Source organism: Parasteatoda tepidariorum, chromosome 3 (genome assembly GCF_043381705.1).
Source record: "Parasteatoda tepidariorum isolate YZ-2023 chromosome 3, CAS_Ptep_4.0, whole genome shotgun sequence".
Lineage (NCBI taxonomy): Eukaryota > Metazoa > Arthropoda > Arachnida > Araneae > Theridiidae > Parasteatoda > Parasteatoda tepidariorum.
Window position 1 is genome coordinate 96995910 of NC_092206.1, and position 25709 is coordinate 97021618.

The 25709-nt window shown below is 31.7% G+C and overlaps 1 protein-coding gene across 1 annotated transcript in view; it reads left to right on the top strand.

Moving 5' to 3' along the window:
• Positions 1 to 25274, top strand: part of LOC107440289 (uncharacterized) — a 49279-nt gene extending 24005 nt beyond the window's left edge. The window contains exons 5-12 of the mRNA XM_043046596.2: positions 6195 to 6246; positions 9560 to 9754; positions 12197 to 12286; positions 14639 to 14734; positions 17457 to 17579; positions 20029 to 20160; positions 21622 to 21738; positions 25088 to 25274. Of these exons, the coding sequence (XP_042902530.2) occupies positions 6195 to 6246; positions 9560 to 9754; positions 12197 to 12286; positions 14639 to 14734; positions 17457 to 17579; positions 20029 to 20160; positions 21622 to 21738; positions 25088 to 25201 (919 nt within the window). The 3' untranslated portion in view covers positions 25202 to 25274. The remainder of the gene's footprint in view (positions 1 to 6194; positions 6247 to 9559; positions 9755 to 12196; positions 12287 to 14638; positions 14735 to 17456; positions 17580 to 20028; positions 20161 to 21621; positions 21739 to 25087) is intronic.
• The last annotated feature ends 435 nt before the right edge of the window (positions 25275 to 25709 follow it).

Genomic DNA, 25709 nt, shown 5'->3' on the forward strand with positions numbered 1-25709 from the left:
CTACGAGTGCTGACGATTTTTGTTAAAAGTAAAATATTTTCAATCAGTTTAAAGATGGAATCGAAAAAGTTCATGGTTAAAAACACACCTGCAGATTGTGAATTTTCTGCAGGTAGAATCTTTTAACAATTCAAGTCTCTCGAGTATAATAGAACATTTATATATAGAACTATAGATCGGTTATTGAATACTAATACCTGTAAAGATCGATCCAAGTCTGGTCGTCCACGCTCAGTTCATACGAAAGAGTACATTAAAAGAATTTGAGAAAAGATACTAAGATATCTTCAAAGTTCTGCTAATAAAATAACCGGTGAAGAGAAAGTGAGTCGGAGAACTGTGCAGGTTATATTAAATCAAAACTTGGGAATTTACCCTTACCTCAAAAGAAAAGAACAAGGTTTCACAACTGCACAAAAATTAAGATTAAGATTTTTTGTCATTGCTGAACCAGAGCGGTAGCAAAAGGGTTGACAGAATAATCTTTTCTGATAAGAAAATATGTTGCACCAAACAAAGTTATAATGCTAAAAATAATGTATATTCAGCAACCTTAGATGATGTACCTGAAAGTGTTTGAACTGTACAACATTTTCAGAACTGTAATATTTTGGGCTGCAGTGTCAAATGGCGGAAAATTTCCTCTGAAATTCATTGATAAATGAGTAGAAATCAATGCTGAATATTTCAAAAAGAAAGTATTGGCTACACATTTACTGCCTCATGCTGACAGATTGTATCCCCAAAAATACTGGATATTTCAGCAAAATTTTGCACCATAACACCGGGCCAAGAGAACACAGGCTCGGCTTCATGCCAATTGCCCGAAGTTCAACAAGCAAGAAGATTTGCCCCCTTCTTCACCGGATCTAAATCCTTTAGACTATTGTGTTACGGAAATTCTAGAGTCTTAAATTGATGCTAAGCAGTCTGGACTCTCTCAGAGCTTCTTAATTGCGTGAATGGGACAAAACTCCGCTTAAATTGATTCTTGCCGCCATCGGACAACGGCGTAAGAGATTATCGTTAATAATCGATAAAGATGGTGGTTGATTAGTATTTAAAAAAATTTAAGATGAACTTCCATTGTTAGTGCTCATCATATTCAGGTACATATTTTTCTGCTTAATATTTGTACAATAAAATTATTCCATATTTGTCACAGTATTTTGTAGTCACTCTGTAGAAACTTAAATATAACTTTAGTTAAAAATTTCCTGTAACTTTTTGAAAATGTTGCTATCATAAATAATATAAGGTTTAAGTTCGAAACATAATAACAGTTTGCATCATTTTTATTTACTCGCATTCCGATTCAAATAACAAATATGCATAAACAAAACTCCGATTATACGAGGAAGACCTAAAAAACCCAGATTTTTTTTTATTGAAAATTCATTTGTCAACTTTTTTACAATGTTGCTTCAATCACCTTCAAAATACTCAGCATTAAAGGCGATACACTTCTCACTGTTGAAGCAGCTCTGGAATTTTTCAACTTTGATATCGTCCAGTGCCCTTTGCAAAGCTGTTTTTACTTACTCTACATCAGTCTTTCTCAAAGTGGGCGATAACGCCCCCTTCGGGGCGTTTGAAACCTAGAGAGGGGCGTTAAGGGGCCCAGAAAAAATGGGGGGCGTTGATGTGGGTTAGGGGGGCGATGTATAATTTGAAATTTCATTTACTTTATATAGTATTTTAAATTTCACTAAAATTAAAACCCACCTACTACACAATAACGAATAATTAGTTTATATTTCTACCCTGTATGATGTTATAAAAACTTAAAATACTTAACATAGATTTCGTAGGATAGCCCGCACACCGTACGCAATCAAGCTGTAACAAGTTTCTGCGGAAAGATAAAGGAACATGATCGATGATAGTTAAAAAATTAGAGCAATTTTACCTTTATTACATTGCACCAGAAATTATTTTAAACATTAGGAAAAAACTACCATGCAGAGTTTTATAATATTATACATACGTAAACTAACATAAATTGAAGTTTTCTTTACTTTCTTTCCTGTTTTTAACATAAGGGCAACAGACTGGGTGTTAGATCCTTTTTCAAATGTCAACATAGCAATATCACCCCAGTTGGAAGAAGAACTTTTAGAACTGACAACGAACGAGGAAATAAAAGTCAAATACAAAAATGGCTACCAACAATTTTGGCTACAAAAGTCAATTAAGCAGTTGTACCCTGGATTGTGATCTATCGTTGAACGATTTTTGATAGCATTTCCATCGTCATATTTGTGTGAACGTGGATTTAGCGCTGTGACAACGCTACTTACTAAAAAGAGAAATCATTTGCAAGTTACCAAACGCTGCGACTTACGACTGTTTTTTAGTAAAATCGAACCTGATATCAACAAACTTATTAAATATCATCAAATTTATCCATCTCATTAGATTAGTATAAAAACGAAAACTGATTATATATTTATATTGTTTCTTTTAATTTGATTAAAATATATTATTAATATTATTAAGTTGGGTTTTATTTGCTCTCACTGGTAAAAATTTCCAGTTTAGAATGTAAGTTTAAACATCAGAACCGACTAATACTATAACTAAATTAATTAAAATAATGAAATTGTGGTTTTTAAGTTTTAGGGGTGTATAAAAAATGGGGGGCGCTGAAAAATAATTGATTTTCAAAGGGGGCGGTAAAAGAAATAAGTTTGATAATCACTGCTCTACATCATCAAAATGAGCGATAACATTTCAAAGTAGCCGGATCACGCTATGGGTCGAAAAGGACATCACTACGTGTGTGAAGGTGCATACTACGTATCGGCTAACGTTGACACGATTTTGGAAAGAAACTGAAAATTTTGCTTTTAAACAAGTTAATTTTTGATTTTCTTTAATAATTTATTATTATTTATCTTTCTGATTTTTCTTGATTCTCGGAAACAGGAAATAGTCACACGGGGCTAAGTCTGACGAATACGAAGGGTGGGGAACGATAGACCATCACTGAGAGGATATTCTTTTGATCCTGAGTAAGAAGATGAGGAACAAATTTAGCGGGAACGCGTCTCATTTGCAAATCCTCATCAAATTCCTCTGGCTTGTGCTCCAACTCAGGCTTTTCTATTCTAAAATGTCTACCCCTTCAAAAGTTTTCCAACGACCATACGAATCCTATATTGTTAATAAATGACGGTTATATTTATATTACTCCAAAGAAAGGAAGTCTTTATCACCAGTCTTTTGTCTTTATCAAAAATTAGCAATAACGAAATAATGAAACGCTAACGTTATGATACAATCATAAAACGTTTATACCATCTTTTTAACTGTTTTTTTTTTTCAAAATATCTCTAATCTCTGTCTTTGATTCTGCAAACTCTAATCATCATCATATTGTCATTATTTTGTGAGATGTAATCTTTAAAAAGTTCATCAGACAGCTGTGCTTTTTTTTATGTATAAGATTAGGACAAAAATCTGATTTGAAAACGATGATAGATATAGTCATGAAAGGATAATGTGAAATAAATTTCTAATCAGTTATTTGGCATCAAAGTACCTAGACATTTAATATGATTATGTATACAATGTTACTCATATTTTTTTATCTCTTATCATCTCATTGTTTCTGAGAACAAACACACGTACGTGTCTTTCATGCATGAAAGATAATATGACTGCAGTAAAAAAACTTAATTTTAACAAACGTTAAACATTTAGGGCAGATAAACAATAATTACTTTGATCTTTATTAGAAAGCACCTTGCTACTTTTTTTGATAGACACGTATATTTTCTAAGTAAGCATTCAGATAAATCTGTAATTCCCTTCCTATATCTCTGCCATCAAATAAGTTTTATGCTTTTAGTCCCGCTTTCCTTTGAAGCAATTCGTTAGATTCGGTAACCATTTTACTCTTTTCTTAGTTAAATATTCATTTCAAACCTTTAATGAGTATACTATTTAGTCTTCATGTCTACAACGTTTTTTCATATGTATATTAAGGGCGGTAAATATGGAACACCCTTTTAAACAACACACATTTATAAACAGAAAGATAACAAGGAAATTTTCAATGAAAATCAAACTATTATAATTATCTGCCATGTGTGCAATTATTTTAATAATTTAAAGGTTATTACAGTTGCTATATTCTACAAAAATACTGTTCACTAGAATTCTAAAAAAATATATTAAGAGGATCATTACGGAAAACCGCCTATAAATTTTATTTATACATTATCTTTTCAAATTTTTAATTTTATCAGGGGAAATTTGGTTATATTTTTGCTCCCTAATTTTTTTTTCTTTCTAATTTGTCAGAAATTCATTAAAAAAATGGAAATTTTACCAACACTTACTTTCTAGTAGCACTTAAAAACTTTGAAAATGAATTTAGCACTCCTTTGCCATCAGCTCAATTTTAAAAAAAAATGTAAAACAAAGTTAAAATTTAAAAAAACTCTTAACATTTTAAGTAGTAATGAAATTTTAAAAAAATTAAAACTAGCGAAAAAAATAATTTTATTAAAATTTGGATCAAATTTATGAGAGCCATTCTCCAGAAAGTAGGACATTTGTGCCTTTAGCTTTTATTCAATTTATTTTTCTTACCTTACATTTAAGTTCACGTAACTTGTATTGAACAACCGACCCAATTCTGAGTTTACGACTATCAATGTGTTACTCTATAACCTTGTAATGTGTAAACATAATCCAGAAAACAAGGGAACTCCTGGAACAAGCATCGGAAAGACTTTTTGATGGAACTAACTCGCATTTATGTTACATGGAGGGGGGGGGGAAACAGGAAACCTTCCATGGTTAGCCCAAAGGCAACGGGATTAAATCCTATGATCTGTCTACCACTGAGGATATTTTACGTCAGCACTGCGGTCGGTGCCAGTCGAAAGTAGAATTCGTATCAATCAGCCACCGCGGGAATTCGAACCTGGGGAACTTTATTAGGGTACGAATTCTCCATCCTCTGCGTCACCACGACTCAATAGCAAGCATTTAAGAAGATTATATCGAATGAAATTTTTTTTAAAAATTAAATATGAAATATAATCCTATATTCCTCATAATTAGATACCCATAACTGACATCATTCTAGACCAATCGACTATCAAACCAATCAGATTCGACGCACCAGTGCGTGACCACCAGTGTGACGTCGCTTACAGGTATTCAATTAAGTTTGATTTAAATTACTTCTTCTCAAGTTGCAAGTACCCAATAACAAATCCAAGTCAAAAAGTTCCCGATTGTGAATGAAGAGGATCTTCTGACAAGCCATACTTCAATGTTCATATTTTAATTCAGATAATTTAGCGCAATTATTTTTAAAAATTAAAAGTACCAGAATTTTGTAACTTGCGTTTTCAAATGTTTGCGGAGAATATATCAACCCTTTGCACTCCGAGTATTTTTAAATGCTGGTTGATCTAATATCAGCACTATTGCATTTAAAATACTCAATAAAGTATTATTATACAATTTTAAAATTGTTATAATAATGTGGTAACTAATTATTAAGGTGTAAAGTTTCTTAATTTTAAAGGGGTGACTGTTTATGGTGCCTCAGTGGAGACATCGGAGTGCAAAGGGTTAACTTTGACTGCCATAAAAAACATGACCACATTAACGTCAAGTTTATTTGCGTAGACGTTTCAATTATTTTAATACCGTGATGGTTAAAATAATTTAAAATCAAATTAGGTTAAACAAAAATGAAAAGCAAAAATTTGAGACAACTGTAGCATAATTGAGAAAAGAATCAAGTTTCAAAGTAATATTGGTAATCATAAAGTAATGTTGGCAGAAGTTGTAGTAGTAGTAATTGACGATCTGTTTCGGATCTCCATGCTTCATTAATGTGCTTGTAGCTCTCAGGGATTAAGGACAAAGCAATGTTGCAAGCAGACGTGTTAATGTTTATGTTTTTCCGCCTTCTCTTTACATAACTTCTTTCACTCTTATTAATCATCATGACTTGTGAGAATTCTTTAAAATCATTTTAAGCATATCTGAATTTTCTTCCATGTATGTTATTCATAGACTAATCATCTTTATTAAAAATCTATAAAATAAAACAATATTTTCTAAGGGTCTCAATCAGTTTTATTTATTTAACGGTTATCGTTTGATGAAATATTTATCTCTAAAAGAGTAGATAACGGTGATTGACGACAATTACCGAAATTAAATTATCTTTCACTTTCTTACAAAACATTTCTGTGGCATAAGGTTCATTTTAAGGTAAGCGATTTTTGAAATTATTAGCAGTATTATTATTAAAGTTGTAAAAACATCACATGTATGTGATTAAAAATAGCAATAGTTTATATGTATATATATACTATGACGTAATTATTTATGAATTAAGCGATATCTTATGATAAGCTAGTACATATTAGCATCCGCATAAAAGAAAAATTGTTGGTCATTTGTCGAATTTTATAAAGAATAATACATTTGCAAATGCGATAGCATGAAATTAAACTAAATGATAAATATTTTATTAAAACTCCACTACCTATGATTTTTGAATTAAGAAACAAAGATTGCTTTGAAGTGGAATAATTTCTATTTATTTATTATTTTAACTTTGCAGCTCTCTTTTTTAAACTTTAATTAGGGCAAAGATAAATATTTAGTCAAATTCTATGAAACATTTGTATGATGCATTTGTTGAGTACTTTCTTTTCGATATTAATTTCGAAGTAATTGTTTTGCGTTAGAATGTAAAGGATGTATCACAAATTTGCTATTTCTGGAGAAATAAGTGGTACCAAATTCAGACTCAGTGATAAAGGAAAATTTCTCAATGTAGCTATCACTTCAATTAATTATATCAACAGAATTCCTTAACAAAATTTCGAATTATTATATTGATGAAATTTAGGGAGTTACATGTCTTTGTTTCTCTCATTGTTTTACCATAGCTTTTTAATTTTTCAATGAGACTAAATTCAAACAAATCTCATAGTGACACGAAAGGATTAATTTTAAACAAATTTGTAACTTAGCATTTCAACAGAAATAAAATATTTAGCGCTTGAAATTAGCTGGTTTATTTCAAACAAAGCTCGATTATACTTAATAACAAATTAAAATAAATAAATAAGTATTTGAATTGTGGACAACCCATGTTGAATTGGATTTTATATATATATATATNTTCACCAAAGCGACTATGTGATTGTTGACATTCGCCGGTGAGAGTCAGAAATAAGGGTATTTCGCAAATATTTCGGACATACACCAAGCGACTACGTGAATGTTAACATTCACCGGGGAATGTCGACATTCTACAGATTTCGGTGTTTCACAGTAACATATATATATATACAACAGCGCCAGTCAATAAATACGATTTCCCTCCCCAAAAAATAGTTGGGCCATTTTCAACCAATTGCTTGATCCGGCTATTTTGAAATTTAATAGCTCGTTAGTAAACCTCCCTGAGAATGGTCCAAAGACATCACAATTTTTATCCTCTGCGGAGGGGATAGCTTCCCCGCTTTATAGTAGCCGCTCGCGAAGCCTAACACTTTAAGATAGAACAGTTAAACGTGGAGCAATACCGCGCACCCTCGAACTTTCGCAGGCTAACCAAAGTGTCACCTACCCGCTCACTAATAGCTACCAGTGATGCTTGAATTTGGTGATCAACTGAAACCCGTGTTTCCACGATCCTGTGTGACATTTGAAAGATAATGAACAAGGAAAACTCAATACCACCAGATACAGACAGTTTGTTTGATAAACATAATAGTACTTATATGCTTAAAAATGTCAGAGATCAGATATGCCAAGGGGAAAAGATATGATCTACCATATCGATTTGAATAATAATTACAATATTTATAAATAAATAAAATCAAATGAATTTTGAAATAAATATTGTTCACATTCTTCGTTTCGCTCTTTAGGTAAATTTCATTTAATGCTATTTTCTCACGGATCTTCCATCATTCAAAAAATGCTAAAAACAACAAAAAAAAAATATTTTGACCCTTTGCACATCAGTTTTTCTCAACGATTATAAAAAGCACTTATAAGTTTAGAAAACAAGATTCAACATTCACACTCTTGCCGTATAATAACTGGAGTCCATTAAATAAAACAGTTGTCATTTCTAATGCCACTTGCCAATACCAGCAAGCCTGCTTGGTGTAACCGAGTCAATTTAAGGCAGAGGGTGCATTTCTTGTTTTTCAATGACGCCATCTATGGTCAACAAAACGATTTCAGCCACATACACGTCACAGTCCTTTTATAGACTACCTCACAGCTCGGACTCATCTATACATTCATTCATTCATCCACAAATCGTAATTTCGACCTGAACCAGAGAACAATCAATTTCCAATTCATTACCCTCAGAGGTATGATTTGTTGAGGGAACATGATGGACTTTGTGACCAGACATATTTAAACGTGCACCAGTCACCATTTATACGTGGAGTCTTCAACAAGTGGAGATCGTCCTCATGACCTCTTGTGCATGGACCCAACGCCCTACCAACCAGGCAATCCCGACCCCATAAAATAGTTACTTAACATTAAAATGTAAAAACTTTAACATTTAAAATAGTTGGTATTTTGTAGGTGACAGTGGTAACTAAGAGACACAGAATCTTGTTCAAATAGAAAGGGTTAATATATGGTAAAGGTTGATATATTAATATATTTGTTACTAACTATATATTAATGTATGAAACATTTTATTAAAAAAAATACAACTAATACTTTTTTAATTAAATGCATCAATTCTGAGTTCTCAGATCTCTAAACATTAAATTTGCCTTTTAAAGAAAGGAAATTCCTACTAATAGTAAAATTTATTGCTAATAGTATATAACTGCTATTTTAAATTTCTAAATCATGAAAACTAGGATTTCTTCAGGTTATAGTAACAGAGATATTCGTTAAAATTTGTTACCTATAAAATTTTCTACTAATTTATTACCTGTTAAAATTTGTTACCTATTATTATTTAATGCAATAATAACTAGACAACTAGTGCTTTTTTCTCATAAAAATTCTCGAGTTTTCGAAAGAAAATAACAAAACTACTATCTACTTAGTTTTTTTTTAACCACTTGATTGAGACGTGATTTCTTTTAAAAAGAATAAATAAACGCATTTCATAATTTGCAACTTTCATGTTATTTACGGTTGATTTCATTTTAGTATTACTCTGAAATAATAAAGGTAACATCGGGCATTGGGAGTTACTTACGGAGTAAGGTGACTTTAGTATTTTATTCAAAATGTTTACTTTATTGTTTTTGGTGTTTGTGAAAAATACATTTCTATATGCAATGATATGAAAATACAGAATAGAATAAAAAGGAAAAAAGTTTTAAAAAAATTCATTTTGTGACATTTTTGATCAAAATAAAACAACAACAACAAAAAAGGGTAAAAAGTTCAGAAAAAATTATCTCAGAAAACAATGAATAACTTTCCAGAAATAACAATGCTGAGATGATAAAAATAATAGCTTTTAAGTCACACTTTCATTCATTTATTAACGTATTTAATTACTTTTGAATATTTTTAGCACAAAAACAATTCCTACCAGATCTATTTCTTGGCCAAAAAGCTAGAGAAGAATATGAATTCTAAGGATACAAATTCGAAGGATCTTTTCCAAGCCTTTCTGGATAACAAGCAATACAGCAGAAATGGTGTGCGTCGATATGAATGGATCTTCGGAAAAACATTCCTCAGCACTGGTGGAATGACAACAACCAAGGTTAGACATTACCCTTTTTTTTAAAGGCTCATGCCAGGGCTCGAAAAAACTCAGAAATTTTACCCGTCCTCCTTTAAAACTAACCCGTAGCTTCTAAATAAATAAAAATATAATTTTATTTCATTTATTACAAACATTTATATAACTTGCACAATGAATTAGTAGTTACTAGGATTATAAATACTAGGATTACATTATACTGTATTAAAATAAANTGTTAATTGAAGCATTTAGATGCTCCATTTAGGTAGATGCTCATAATTGCATTTACCGCTTGTTTAAGACCAGTACGTAATGTAATTTATTGTAAGTTCGTAAAGTACTCCCAGACAGAGAAAACATCAATTCCACCATACGCAGTGTGTTGCTGAATTGCTAGATTAGTGGCTCATTTTAGAAATGAGGCGCTAGACTCTTGTAAGATAACAAAAATTGAAAATATATCACGAACATTAATGGGAAAATGGCCGTCCGCGCGGACGTCGGATTCGAGAATATTCGTTGTCCGCGGGGAATTTTTGACCGCCGAGGACTGGTTCATGCCATATCTTTGCTATTAATTCATAATAAGGACAACATGAGAAACATATATAAATTTTGACGTAAACTTCCCCGGAAGTTGTAATTAAACATGACGTTTGTATACTATATGTTTTTGTTATCATTGAACTTCGAAGTTATGTTATGCGGTTATCCTTTGAAAAATATGGGAAAAGAAGCAAAATAATTATTATGGAAAGTACGCATGAGATAATGTGACGTGTTTAGATCCTTATAATATGTAATATACCGAGTGGGATGTAAAAAAAGTTTGTGTATAGTGTGAGAAAAAGAAAATAAATAAAAAACAGAATAACACGAATAAATTTTGATCTAATAGTCAGATTTTAACGTACTAAGACTGAATGGTGCAAGGGATAACCTCAAGTATCTTAATTAATTTGAGCAGATGATACTTTAAGTTATGAAATCTGATACAAAAATGTATTTTCTCCAAATAAACATACCTTTATACCTTTTTTTCAACAGTTTTGGACTACTGATCCTTAAAATAGGGCGGGGTGGTGGCAGAGATCAGGGAAATACGGCCCCAATAGTCTCGTCAGGAGAGCAGCCTAAAGTTTGTACTCCTGTCGTTGTTGTGTTGTTTCTAATCCCCAAGAGGTCCATTACAATTAGACCAAATCCATAAGTCCAAAAATGTCCAGAAAGTCTAAAAACAGATGAGGCTTTGAAAAAACCTCGTCGATCTTAAAATCGATACAGTTTAGAATATGCTCGGGCGAAGCCTGAGCAGTCCTACATTTAGTGCAAAGTCCAAAAGTCTTGCGCCCCTGAACATACGAGAGACACACCCTGAACATACAAGTGACCACTTGCAAAGCGAGACTAGACTACCATGAGTCTAGTTTGTACTCCTTTATGTTAATTATACTTTTTTCGTATTTCTCCAAATTCGAGAATTTCTTAAGCGACTTGAAAAATTTTTGCGCACGATTATAAAATTTGTTTATTTAAGGATAATTTATACGTGGAAAAAAGTTTTAATAAAAATTTAAAAAAAATTTTTATTTAATAAAATCAGAAAAATTTTAAATTGTGAACATGCAATAAACAATTGTAAAATTTAAATTTTTCGAATATGGCAAAATACAGAAACAAGATCTATCAAATAGTTCCTAATAAATTAAATGTTAAATATACGACTTTTAAAATTCAATTTCTCAAGAGCTATTCGACCGATCTCGTATTTTGTAATTTGCCGAATAAAATTATATTCCTTAAAATGATGTAAAAATCAGAGGAAGTGTGTTTTTGTATCTGATTTCGTAACTTTATAATATTTTCTTCTGAAATTAATTAGCATATTTGAGATCACTCTCGAGAACCATTAAGTTTGAGTCCTACTACATGAAAATCCGATCATTTAGACCAGAGGTTATTTAGAGTGAGCACCAAGTATACTTTGAAGAACAATCGAATACTTCAAAAAATCATCGACATGGAAAAATTTGGCACTTCAAGCATAATTAATGCAACTAAAAAAGTAAAAAATTAATGATTCTTTTGTCAACTGGAACAATAAATTACAACTCTATATCGTGGCACAATAGACTTGGCGTGCTCGAACTTTCATTCTTTACTCCAAACTGCTCTCTAGTATAAACCATAATTTTATTATGAGGAACATACTATGGTTTTATATGAATGATTGTGGTTATAAGTGAAGAGCCTATAAGTGATTTATGATTTTATGCGAGATCATGATTCATATCAATGTATTACTAAGACGAAGGACTTATTTTGTAATTGGGTCTTTGAGTTTTTAGTTGTTTGCATCAAAACGAGTGAAAATTCTACGATGCTAAACATAAACTGCATCTTATGATTTATTGCTATAATTTTTTTTATTAATTTACTTCTTTTTCTACTATTTTATAGAAATATGTATCATTATTGGACTTAAAACCAGGACAAAAAGTACTGGATGTTGGTTGTGGTATCGGAGGTCATAGTTTCTACATGGCCGAGGTTTGTTTATTATTTACTTCTAATTGGTGAATACTTTCACTGTAAGAAGGGTATGGAACTATATCGTCAAATTTGCTACAAATTTAATATGCGTTGAACTATATCATTGTACTTCTTAAACTTGATTACACAATTCTATGGTTCATGTTAAACGAAAATATTGTTTGATTTAACACCCTATTAAAGTTCTAGCTAAAATTATACTGTTTTAGGGCCCTAGGTACTGATAGTATGTTTCAAAGTTGATCCTATTTTTCTGAGAGTGTGTAAAGTGCTTTTAATAACGCTGTTTGTTAAATAACGAGACAATTAGAGTAAGCTAGAGAACATTTATTTAAGTTCTTATAGTACGTAAGTTTTTGATAAGCGAATTTCTAAATGTGGTTTTATTAGTACATTAGATTATTCGTGACTTAATTTCATTTTACAGCGATGCTTTTTTCCTCCCTTACTAATAACAAGTTTACTTCAATTGAGAGAAAAATTGTACTGTTCCCATTGTATCGCAATTCCCTGTCCCCACAGGACGACCACACTCTGGAAAAATTTAAAAAATAGTGACATATATTTAATGAGATTGTTAGTTTTATAGGATTCAATTGCACATCAATTTTAGAAATTCAGTCTTCATCAGTTTTAACATATATAATTGATTTAAATTATTTTTTATCGATTGCAATTAGTTAAAACATTTTGTTTCCTCATTCTTTTTCTACCAGTATTTTTAATTTTTCTGGAAAGTGGCCACCCTGTCCCATGATTGGAAAGATGAAACTACACGTCTTCTCCTTCAGGTCAATATCAACGTCATGAAAGGAAGAATCAGGATACTGGCAGAAATAAACTACGTTTGACAAATAGTACCACAATATCATTCGAAAAACAAACCTTATTATGGGTTTTAAGCATTCATTCCAACGGGCACTAATTGCTCTTTTTAATTAAGGCTTACTCGAAGTTTCCTTATCATTTAAGTGTAACATGTTTGTCTTCTTCCTACATCCCTACCTAACGAAATATTCCTTCTGAAGGCAAAACAAATGGTAATACAAAAGTTCTAAATCAGAGTTATACGGAGGATCGGTCAAAAACGTAAAATCACTCAAATGTCTCGATTGTCATGAATACCATAATGTGGTAAAAGCGCAACCTCTTGTTGTGCTCTTTTTCGTTTCTGATATGTTTCTGCCATCTCTCTGTCTCTGTTTAACCAGTACATGACTTCGTTAATAGGGATGTTTAAGATGGCATCACTTTCACTTACCTGTCCATTGGCAATCCTTCTATGATCAATCAGTTAGATATCAATCACTAAGAATGCGTTTCTATTGGGATTGGAATATGTATGGTCCAATAAAAATAGTACAAGCAGTTAATTGCCATTCGCAAATATATAATTACGACAATTGACTGATTTATTCCATTTGAGGATGTAGTTCAGCCTCTGGGTAGGACATCTTTAAAGTAGAATGCTGTTCCTTAAATTCAACACGAATCGGCAGCCCAAAACATAGCTGCCATTGTTTACAGGGAAGATATTGTTTGATTCACTTGGCCAGTGGTGACAGATATATGCTTCTGTACCATTTTTTAGGATTCAAGTGTCTATTTAAGTAAGGGTGTCCGTTATGATGTGTATTTTCCTCATCGGCAAATCATGTAAAGTGGAAAATACCGTGTCTTAGATATGAGTATAAATAAATAAGCTTTTAAATAGAAAACAATTTGAAAAAAATAATCTTAATGGTAATCAATGTGTCGTTTTGAGAATTGTTTAATAATAGGGAGGTGAACCCCTGATCATTGATTTGCAAGAATTATCGTTTTTTCACTGCAAGAAATTCCGATTAAAATTACGGTACAGAAAAAATATTAGCACCGTGAATAGATTTTATGGTAAAATCCATTTTACCATAAAATTTATTTTTACCTTAAAATTTTCTAGCGTAGCTTTTACAATAATAGTTGTTTAATTACAATTCAGTGATTTTACTGTAAATCTTGCTATAAAAAATATTTTATACCTTAATGACTTTAACTATGCAGATAACAATCAAAAAGATATGGAAATCAATGAGGGACAAACTGGATCCTATCATTTGATTTTTCAGTCAATGCACCAACAACGATGGTAAACTGTGTCGTAATTAAATTTATTGATCACGTGATAAAACGGTCTCCCAATATGAGGGGCAACTGTATTTTTATTACATAGACAGATTTTATGTTAAATTTTCTCTTAATCTGTTCTAAAATCGTTTTTTAGCAGAGCATGTCCTTGCTTGAACCTTATGCAATTATACCACACATTTACTCTAATTTAATCCTTGATTATTTTTTTCTTAATTTTAGAAACATGGCGTGGAAGTTTTGGGAGTTGATTTATCTGTAAATATGATGACTGTAGCCACTGAATATCTTTCAGAGAAACCACAGTTAGCTGACAAAGTAAGCATTTCTTACAAAAGTACCTCTACTGAATCTCTTAAGTAATTTTCACAATTTTGTGACAATTTCTATCATATTTTGCCTTTTTAAGTTTATATCCAAACTAACCATCCTTATAGAGAGGAATGCGCATTCTATTTTACAAGTACTGTGAGACCAAAGATGATCATATCTGAAAAATCAAGTGAAGATCAAAAATGATTTCTATCTCCTTTTGAAAATATAAAGGAAATAGAAATGTCTGTATTGCTCTGTTCTGTTTGAAAAACTAGAATTCCCCCCCCCCATTTTAAAATTAGTAGAATAAGTAAGTCAACAGATGGCGCAGCTGATTGAATATACTACAAGACGCTGTTAAACCATCTTAATTGAAATGTTTGCAACGGTTTTAGTTATTTTTGTTCTTAGAATTCGCTATGCTATTGCCGCAAATAATAGTCATTTTTAAAATATTGCTGTTTAGTTTCTATCAATAATTAGTACCATCTCTTGAAGATCTTATAAACAAATTTTGAAAATTAGGAATAATAAATATCTAATTTCCTAATCAAAGTGTGTCTTTTTAATTGATTATTTAAATCGATGCAATTTTTGCAACATTTACTATATACTGATAAATTTCCTATTTTTAGAGTATTAAGTAAATATTAATTGCGTATGCCGTTAAAAAAAAAGGTATATTTTATGATCCTTATTTAATATCTATGAATGTTTTGCTAATTTTAATTTCAATGTTTTAATGTTTTTTACCATATTGGCCCTTTTTATTTCAAGTACATTTAACGGCTAATAAATGGATAAAATCACATATACGCACATGTTTATAGTTTTACGCACTTTTCAAAAAATGTTTTAATTACTACATTTAAAGAGATAGCATTAGGACGTAAAAGTTTAAATATTTTCAGTCATTTAAATATTTACAGTGGCAATAACGTTCTAGAGTTACGTCTTGCACGCAAATGGTTAACTCAGTAATTAAATTGGTAACAAGTTTTGCATCATAAAAACTAAAGAAATTATCATAAAATGTATCTGATGGCCACATTAATTCAAGAATTGATATACAGTGAAACCTCCGTTAAGCGGACATTCATGGGACCAAAAAATGTGTCCGTTTATGAGAGTTGTCCGTTTACGGGAAGGGTACCCTAATAACAAAATTTAACACCCTAAATTTTTTTAGAATGTTCTCAAAGATGTAGAAATAATATCTACAAGGATACTGTAAATATCTACAAGAATATTTATTTAAACAATAAGAAAGATAAAAAAGAATATATAAAGAAGTTTGATATAAATACATAATTCTGGATGTAGCTACAGATAAATAAATATAATTTTCCTATTAGCATAGATACTCAAGTTAGACATATGATACCAAATAGGAGCGTACTGTCCTCAGTCCGTTTCAATTATTAGGTTCACATCCCCTTACACCTACTTATCATTTGATAGGGAACATGGTTAATACCTTCTTGGAAAATAAACCTCCCATGATTCACAGAAAAAAAAGTAATGCATACCTGTAAGTCATGAGGACCTATGGAGATGATTATTCACAATTGATCAGCTATCAAGTGTCTGAATAAATGTTTCATTTATATAAACACCTCAAAGATTATACTTCTGTTCTCTTTTTTTTACCCCAGTTGTGTTAAATACAGTCTTCAAATTGATAAGAAAATTAAAGAAATTTTCAATGGGGAAGAAGCATTGAGAGAAGTCATTTCAACTTGAGGGGTCTCATAACCTGTGTGGTCCAGATGAAAAGATCAAAAGATGCCGATGTCAGAATTATTTCAGGAGTGCAGTACCATTTTCTCTCCTTTCTTTACAAAGATAAGGCAAGGTGACAGGAGAAAGATTGATTTTTCGGTGGTGAAATAGCTTAACAATATTTTTAGTTATGGATAAGGCAAAAAGTTTTATTTACATGCTTTAAAAATGGTGAAAAGTTGAATTTTTTTAGCTTGCAATTTATTTAGAAAAAGTAGTGTCCGGTTTGTAGAGATAAAAAACAACGTTTCAGGACCAAAATGACTGTCCGCGTCCGGTTACGGGAGTGTCCGCTTTGCGGAGAATGTACGTAATGGTTTATTCATAGAAGATTCCCGGGGAATTAAAAATATGTCCGTATTGAGAGGCGTCCGTTTTGCAGGAGTGTCCATAACAGGAGGTTTCACTGTATATCTACAGAAATCCGATATCCATGCTGTAAAATTCATTTAAATTTAAGTGGTTGATTAATCAGGGAACTTTCTACTTGCTTTGATGATTAATTTATTATCACTGGAATAATTTTGTTGAACCACTGAAAACCCTTCCATTAAGATTTAAGGCATTAGGACTTAGCATGCTTGTGAAAAGACGGTTCTTCTTTTCAAAAAAGGTAAAAGCTGTATTAAAAGCATTTCATTATTAATATTTATTTTTCAGAAACTTAGTTTTGTCTGTGATAATGTATTAGTTGTACATACATATATTTATATTTGAGTCATAAGTCATTACGTAATGCATTTTTGAAGGTAAAGTGGCAGATAGTAAGGAATAAATGTATGCTACCACTTTTTTCAAACAGATGTTTTTCATATGCCACTCTTTGTTCATACAAATGGTTTTCATATACCACTTTTTTTCATACAGGTGTTTTTCATGTACCACTTTTTTTGCATGCAAATGGTTCTCATATGCGTAATACTGTACCAACTCCCTATTTTAGGTAAAGTTTGTTATCTGTGACGTCACACGTTCAATTTACGATGACAACGCATTTGATACAATCTACAGTAGAGATACACTCCTTCACATTCCAAACAAAGATGAATTGTTCACAAATTTTCTGGTAAGTGAAGCTCAATTGATACTTTTAATAAATACTGTTCGCTTATCTCTTCTCCAGTGCCGTAGCGAGCTTAACTAGCGCCCGGGGCACAATACCTTTTTAGCGCCCCCCCCCCTCACTCGAAAACCATCTAATATTATAAGTAAAATNCTTAATTTAATCTTTGAAAGATTATCTCAAATATGCTAGTCGATTACTGTGGACGATAATAAGCGAAATCAGACACAAATTTCACTGAGTAAACATACGACTGATACAATAACTTTCATTTTATTTTCCACGCATTCAGAGTTGTGATCCTCAAAACCAAAAAGAGCATGTAGGGCAGTCGCTTTGCTGTTTTGAAATTTAAGAATATAGTCGACCCCAGCGGAGAGTGAACTCTAACACCCTTAGCCTATTATCAGCCTATTATCGCTCCCTTGAGTTTTCTCAATAATATTCATCAGTAACTTCATATTTTATTAGTAATCCAGCCGGCCAAAGACTCTCCGTGCAGTAAATGGTGACTGATGTAAGTTAAATCTATAGGGTCATAAAGTCCTCCATGTTTCCATAACAAATTATACCTCTGGGGGTACTGAATCGGAGATGGATCGTTCTCCGGCTCAGGTCAAAATTACGATCGGTGGATGAATGAATGGATATATGATGGGTTCACCCTATAAACGGACTGTGACGTATGGATGCGTCAGAAGTCGAATTTTTGACCATAGGTGGCACCTCTGGAAAACAAGAACAATAGCACCCCTTATCTTAATGGCCTGCGACGACGACTAGATTAAGATTCTTTCTACATTTTTTTTTCATAAATACCATTTCGGCACCTTTACAAAATAGAAAATAGTGGTCAATATACTAAATGGCTGTTTAAAAGGAAAATAAAAGAAAAATTTGGAGCAGTTGTAGAATAATTAAATATTTTTTTTTCTTTTTTTTCGATGGTTATCACCTTAGATTTCTGCATACCAAAGGCGCAGCGTTTGACAATTAAATTACTTAAAGATGTCCTTATGATTGACCCTTTCCACGCGAGGCTCTTTCAACGTCTAAAATAATAGATGCTGTCACTAAAATAAGTTTACAAGATAAAACACATGTAGTACTCGGAGTCCTCTAAATAAAGTCTTTTTTTTCCCTTGGTTTCATTCTTTAAAGAATTGGGGATTAATTATTAGGAGCTTGTAATTATAAAACTAATTCGCTCTCTAATCTTTATAATTAAATGTTTACAATTTTTAATTTTCTTAACGTTAAAATAAAAAAATTTTTTTGAAATATTATTTATTTCTTCTCATTATTATAAACTTTTAACCATTTAATTAATCTATTTCTTCTCTTTATTTCGAAACAAAAAATTTTGCTCACAATTATAAAATTCGTTTGTCTAAAAAAAATACTGTGCAAAAAAAACAATTATTATTTTTTTTATTATTTTTTATAACAATTGTAAAAATTTTGAATTGCTCAGTAAATAAATTTTTACATCATTTTATAGAAAGTAGTTTTAAATAGCAAAATGCAAAATTTGAACGAAATTGGTTAAACAGTTCTTGAGAAATCAAATTTGAAATGTACGACATTTTAAATCTTGATTACTCAGAGATTATTTGACTGATAGCGTTTAAATTTTGTGTTTTACCATTCAAAATTACGTTCTTAAAAATGATATAAAAATGTTCATACCTTGCAACGCAAAAGATTTCCACTATTATAAAATAATTATGCACTATTCTATAAAATTAATTTTTACCCGTAATTATCTTTGGAAACTCGAATTTAATAATTGTGTGCAAAAAGTTTTCGATTCCCCCTTGGTCCCTTAGCAAGTTCTCCAAGCATGGCGAACTATTCAAAAAGTAAAATTAACATTAAACAGTGATAACTTTCGATTTCCCTTTTTTTTTACTCTCTCTCGCCTAAATTATTAGGACCTTATTTTTCAGAGGCTATACTCCATACCCCATATCCTGTGTTTAAAAAAATAAAATCCGTCCGTAAAAGGTACGTCTATTCAGATTAAGAACTTTTTTATGCCTCACTTCCGAAATTAAATTATAGTCTGCAGTAATTATTGTACTTAATGTCGATCCATCGAACCATTAGGATTGCATTTTTCTTTAGAATGTGAATCTCTGATTATTAGATCAAAAGCAGATCAAGTGTTCCATTTACTACTCATAAAATCTGTTACCATATTTTTAATAAAGCTGCTAAAATTTTTTCAACTTACACTTGAGATTAAAAATGTGATTCCGAATGCTTTTCTTTCAGATATCAACGCATTATTTAATTAAAAATTTATTTAAAATTGAGTTCAAATTTTCAGAACAAAGAAAAGATTTATGTTTTTATTTATCGCTGTGTAGACAAATTTTCTTAGAAAAAATATTTATTTGAGACATGTTGTCTTTGTATTCACAGAGTTTATTTCATTTATTTATTTTAGAAATGGTTGAAGCCTGGTGGAAAAATTCTCTTTACTGATTATTCTAGGAGTGAAAAAGAAATTTCACCGAATTTTGAAGCTTACATAAAGGACAGGGGATATAATCTACTTACAACAAATCAGTACAAAGAAGTAAGAATATCAATTCACCATCAGATTTTTTTTCTTCTAAAACTCATGAATCCATACAGGGTATTCATTAATGGCCAACCTTAAGATACATGTTTAGAATCCTTGTCAAAAATAAAATCAAAAAGTATACTTTGGGACAGCACATTAAGACACTATGTGGCCAAAATTATCAAGACATCCACCTAAAGCATGATAGTGCGGTGATGTATTTCATAGGTAACCCCGGGTCCCTTAGCTTTTGAGGATAGAAACTTGTACAATGAGATGTGTAAGAACATTCTGAACAATACTGCTCTCTCTACTTTGTTCAACACCGTAGCCTTGTAATTTTGAACCCAATCCAGAAGACAAGAGAACTCCTGAATCAAGTATTGGGAGAAATTTGCCTTCGGGGCGGACTTTTTGGTGGAACTAACCCGTATTTGCGTTACATGGAGAGGAAGACCACGAGAACCTCCCACGGTTAGCCTGACGACAAAGGGACTATTCCCATGTCCGTCCATCACTGAGAATATTTCACGTCAACACTGTGGTCGGTGCAAACCGGATGCTGATTCGTATCGACCAGCCATTGGTGGGATTGCAGCCATGGTTTGGCGAAATGGCTGTTCAAAAACTGAACTGGCATTCTCAGAGACCTGATCCAAATCTCAAAGAAAACATTTTCGGGGAATTATAACGCACATCACATAGCCAGCACTCTCTTAAGGTGTGATAGACGTATGGAAGTCAACTCCTATCTCAAGAAATCAGAAATTGTATCTATCAGAAATTGATGAAAAGTCTTTCCAATCGTGTACAGGTTATCATGGATGCAAAAAAGGGACCAACTTTTTATTTATATACGCATCAAAGCTCCCTGATTAGCTGGTTGTCTAGATACATTTAACCACATAGTGTAGCTAAGCGAAGAAAAAAACAGAAACATCATCAAGTTCTAACGAATCACTGCAGAGAAAGTTGGAAAGAAGAACTTGTCTTCAAGAACAATCCTTGTCCTCAATCTCAAAAGAAATAATAATAAGTTTACATTAAAATACATGTTTGTCGATAGGTATTTTTTTCATACGTATTTAAAAGTTAAGCAGTGAATTCCCCGACCTAGGCTTTCTGGCCCATACGCCAAAATTTCAGACAATCCACCATCCCGAAAACTAATCCACAGCAGAATGCAAGACCAAGCAATCGCGGACTCACTGGCACAAGGTCTCGAGTCACACACGAGGAATAGCGTCACATACACGTCGACGAGCAGAGAAGATTTGTCGAGCACTAAGTTACGATTCCGAAGCCACAGAGTGGCGGTGCCAAATCGACTGCAGATATTTTAAAGCTAAATAAAACTAACTCACACTTTGAGATAAAAATTAGCGTCAAGTTACTTATTTTGGAATGAGAATGAGAACTTCAAAATTAATTTATTTTTCTGTTTTGTTTTCATTCATGTGTTTTTTTTTTCAGCTTCTAGAAAAATGTGGATTCATAAATATACGCTCAGAAGATGCAACAGATGAATTTCTGAGTGCTTTGCTTGCTGAATTAAATAAATTACGTGATGAAAAAGAAAATTTCTTAAGCGTAAGTTATAAGTTGTAGTTAAGCATAATATTTTTTTCCTTCGACGCTTTCATTATTAATGCTTACATATCAATCAAAATTTATTTAAAATTATTTGCTTTTGACAAAAATGTTTCATGCAATAATTAAGGGCCACTATTTATATGAAAAAGATAAAAATTTAAGAAAAAAAGTTAAAAAAGCTATTATTTGTACCTTTTTCTAATCTATCTATCGATTTTTCTTATAAACTGAAAACTAAACTCAGTGGCGCAACAGCCCATAGAGGGCCAAGGCCTACTATGCCCATCTCAGTTTTCTTGACCTTGAGCTCTGGGGTGCAGGAGCAGATCTTCCGCTAAGGTGATCAGCCGAACGCGGAACCCCCAGAGTTTAGTTCCCAAGCATGCTTGGTACTCATTTATCGACCCACTGAAGGGATGAAAGGTTGACTATTTCTCTTATATGGCACCATAAACTCGGATGTTCCTCAATCACAATAGTTATTATTCCTTTTGTTGTCTTAAATAATAAGTGAAGTAATATTGAATAGACGTCAAGAATTTATTTAGAATAATTTTGTATTTTTACAGAAATAAAAACTTAGTTACGAAGTAATTGTTTAGATTTATTTTTGATCCTTTCTAAAATGGCTGTAAAAATTCTAAACATAAACGGTACTGTGGAGGATGTAGTACAACACGCAACGGAGTATTGGGATGAATTTTCTATCTCGACAAAATTGAAAACAATTTTTTCTTCTATACTGAGATGTCCTGAATCCATACTTACGATGATTTGTGTGATTTAATGGCTACCGGACAGATTTTACGTTGTTACTAAAATTCAATACATGTTGCTTATATCATGCAACACCTCTCAAAAATAATTAAAACTGAAAGCAAAATACTTCCTCTCAGGCAAAAACTAGACCAAAAAAATTCATAGGGGAAGAAGGCCAGCTTCCGCAAGCATAATGTAAACCAGTCCTCCGAGGTTTGGTAACCTGTGTATAAAGAAGAAAACAACATTTAGGGGCACGCAGTAGAAGTTCTTGAAACGGTTTTCTCCCTCCTCTCCTCCCGACCACTCCTGGAGTTGGGGAGATGAAGAAAAGTTTTATCTTTTTATTTATTATTGGTTTGTTCTGCATTTTACACTATTGATAAACGGTATATACTGCATTGTTAATAAATATATTCCTTTGAGAATACATTAATATTATCATGTTGATTACATCTGCTGACACATTTTGACACAGAAAGAAATAATAAAATGACGGTGTCGGTGGTAGCGTACCCAAACATACATGTAGAGTTGCCGAACAACCGGTTCACAGGTGACGTACATTCTTATGCGCTGAATCTCAGTACATAGGATGCTCTGTTAAATCTGAGTATGTTGCTCGCCCTGTAAATTTGTTTTTCTGGTATAGCATACCGAACCAAGCAATTCCCCGTGTTAGTAAAGTATTCTTAAGACTTGAACTTCCTTCTCCCAGGGGTCAGCAAAGTTTTTAAAAATTTTAGGGTAATTTTAGGAGCTTTTTTCAAAAAATTTTAGGTAAATTTTAGGAGTAATATATGATTTTGCTAGGATAAAAACAGATCACACGGTAGTTTATTACATAACAGAAGATTATTACAATTCAACCACACATATCATAAATAATTGCAAGCCATAAAATAAAGCTCTGAAATTTATTAAGTCAAGAATGAAATCTCTAAAGTGTAAAAATGAAATTTCAACTTTACATATTACCTATCAGAAATTAAGTGCATAATTCAGGAACAGGCAAAAGTGAGAATAAATCAAGAGAAAAAATAAATTAACACCAACTTGGATTTTTATTTAATTTTTACCTTCTTAATCAAAACTTTATTATTACCCTTTACCTTACTTTATTAAGAAAAACTATTGTGTGATATTATTAGATTTCAAATCAGCAATTTATATTAGAAGTTAGAGAAAAACAAATTAATCATGATCATTTTTCTAATATANTACCATAATATTAATATCTAATTTGGAATGCGTTCAGAAATGTACTAAAATAGCGTCGATGTAATGTACAGAGCAAGACAATCGTCATTGAAATTTCGAATTAAATTTTTACTGTTTAAGAAACATTGTCAATTTTTTTCTCTGTAGCACAGGGCCCCTGAACGTGGCGGGGCCCCTAGGCAGTTGCCTACAGTGCCTAATGGATAAAACGGCCCTGAGTACATAGGATGCTCTGTTAAATCTGAGTATGTTGCTCACCCTGTAAATTTGTTTTTCTGGTATAGCATACCGAACCAAGCAATTCCCCGTGTTAGTAAAGTTTTCTTAAGACTTGAACTTCCTTCTCCTTTCTGTATTCTTTGGCAAGACGATGAAAAAAATTCAGTTAATATATTGTTCAAAACTACTTAAGGTGTTAAGATTAGAGGAGGGATTGTAGAATTAGAATGTTTAAATACAGCTGTGCTGTGCATTCGGCTTGATTACTAGATAGTATATGTTGTATAAGGTAATTTTAAAAGGTGACCGAGCTGGTCGCCAAAGGCGGCTAGTTCATTTTTAAGAAGGAAAATGCTACAACACTTTACAACATAATGTGTAAAATGTTATTTTGAATTTTACGTATTTTTAAAGTCTAACTTAATTTAAATGAACAATATTGTTCAAAACTATAAAATCAACCAGAGAAACAGAACTGAAAACTTATATATTATAAAGAGAAAAATCTTTAAAAAAAATAAATTTAAAAAAAAAAACATTTTCTTCAAACTAGTTATCGGAAAAAGTAAACTATCTAGGACTACAAAGACTTTTTTAACGGTGGTAGCATATTATGTGAGACTACTTCTTACCTGTGAAAAGTAAATAGTGATGATAATTTTATGATTAAAAACAATTAGAGCACATCTCTAAACTATAACTAAATTTCACTCCTCCCGAAAATCAGCTACAAATAAAATGGTTTTCATGCCAGATTTTTTTTTCATCTTACTTTCAGGCCTAAAATCAGTATGGTTCCTTGTTGTGTCGAGATTGGATGAAAAATAAAGGATTATTTCTGATTAAAAAAAGAAAAAAAATTAAAATTGTGAGAAAACCACAAAGTTTTCTACGTGTGAGCTTTAATTCAATATAGTTAAGTTCTTTTATATAGCTCCTAAATTTTGTATAAATTATAAAACTTTCTTCTGCCCTAAACTCAAAAACGCACATGTTTTCCACTTTTTTTCCCTTGAAAAATATCTTTCAAGACTGCTGAAATATTTCCTGCGTATAGAAATCTAATTTTAAAAATGTGGCCTGTCATTATATTGTCATACATATCCCTATATTTGGTTTTGATTACCAAACCAGATTTATTTTTTAGGAATTCTCGGAGGCAGATTACAAGTATTTAGAGGAGAACTGGACAGCAAAGATCAAACGAGTAACTGAAGGAAACCAAACGTGGACCGTCTGTTACGCAGAAAAGCCTCTTTAAGTCTTCAAACAAGTGACATTGTCGATGCCAAACCCACACTGTGAATGTTCCAAATAAATTTATTTTAAAATAACTCCTTGTTCATATTTCTGCACACGTCGTAAAAAGATATTCATTGTTTTATCATTTCGTGCATTTTCATAGGACGGAAAAATCACATGATGAGATGATCATTGATAAACAATAATGATCCAGATTTCTTCAGCAGTCTAACAAGTAAACGGCCATAGTGATCTGGATCTCTATTATTTACTTATCTCTTATTTAACGGTATCTACAAGTAATATTTATTGATTAACCATTCTTAATATTATCCTCTGCGAATATTACATTTTTTATTTAAATTTTTATTCAAAATCATGGACTTAAAATATGTTTATGGCTATAATCATGTGTAATACTATAAAATAATAACATTGATTTTTTTTATTACGCAACATTTTATAATAAAGATATTTAGTTATTGTTTTACCTTCATTAAATGATAAATATGTTATTGTTACTTAAG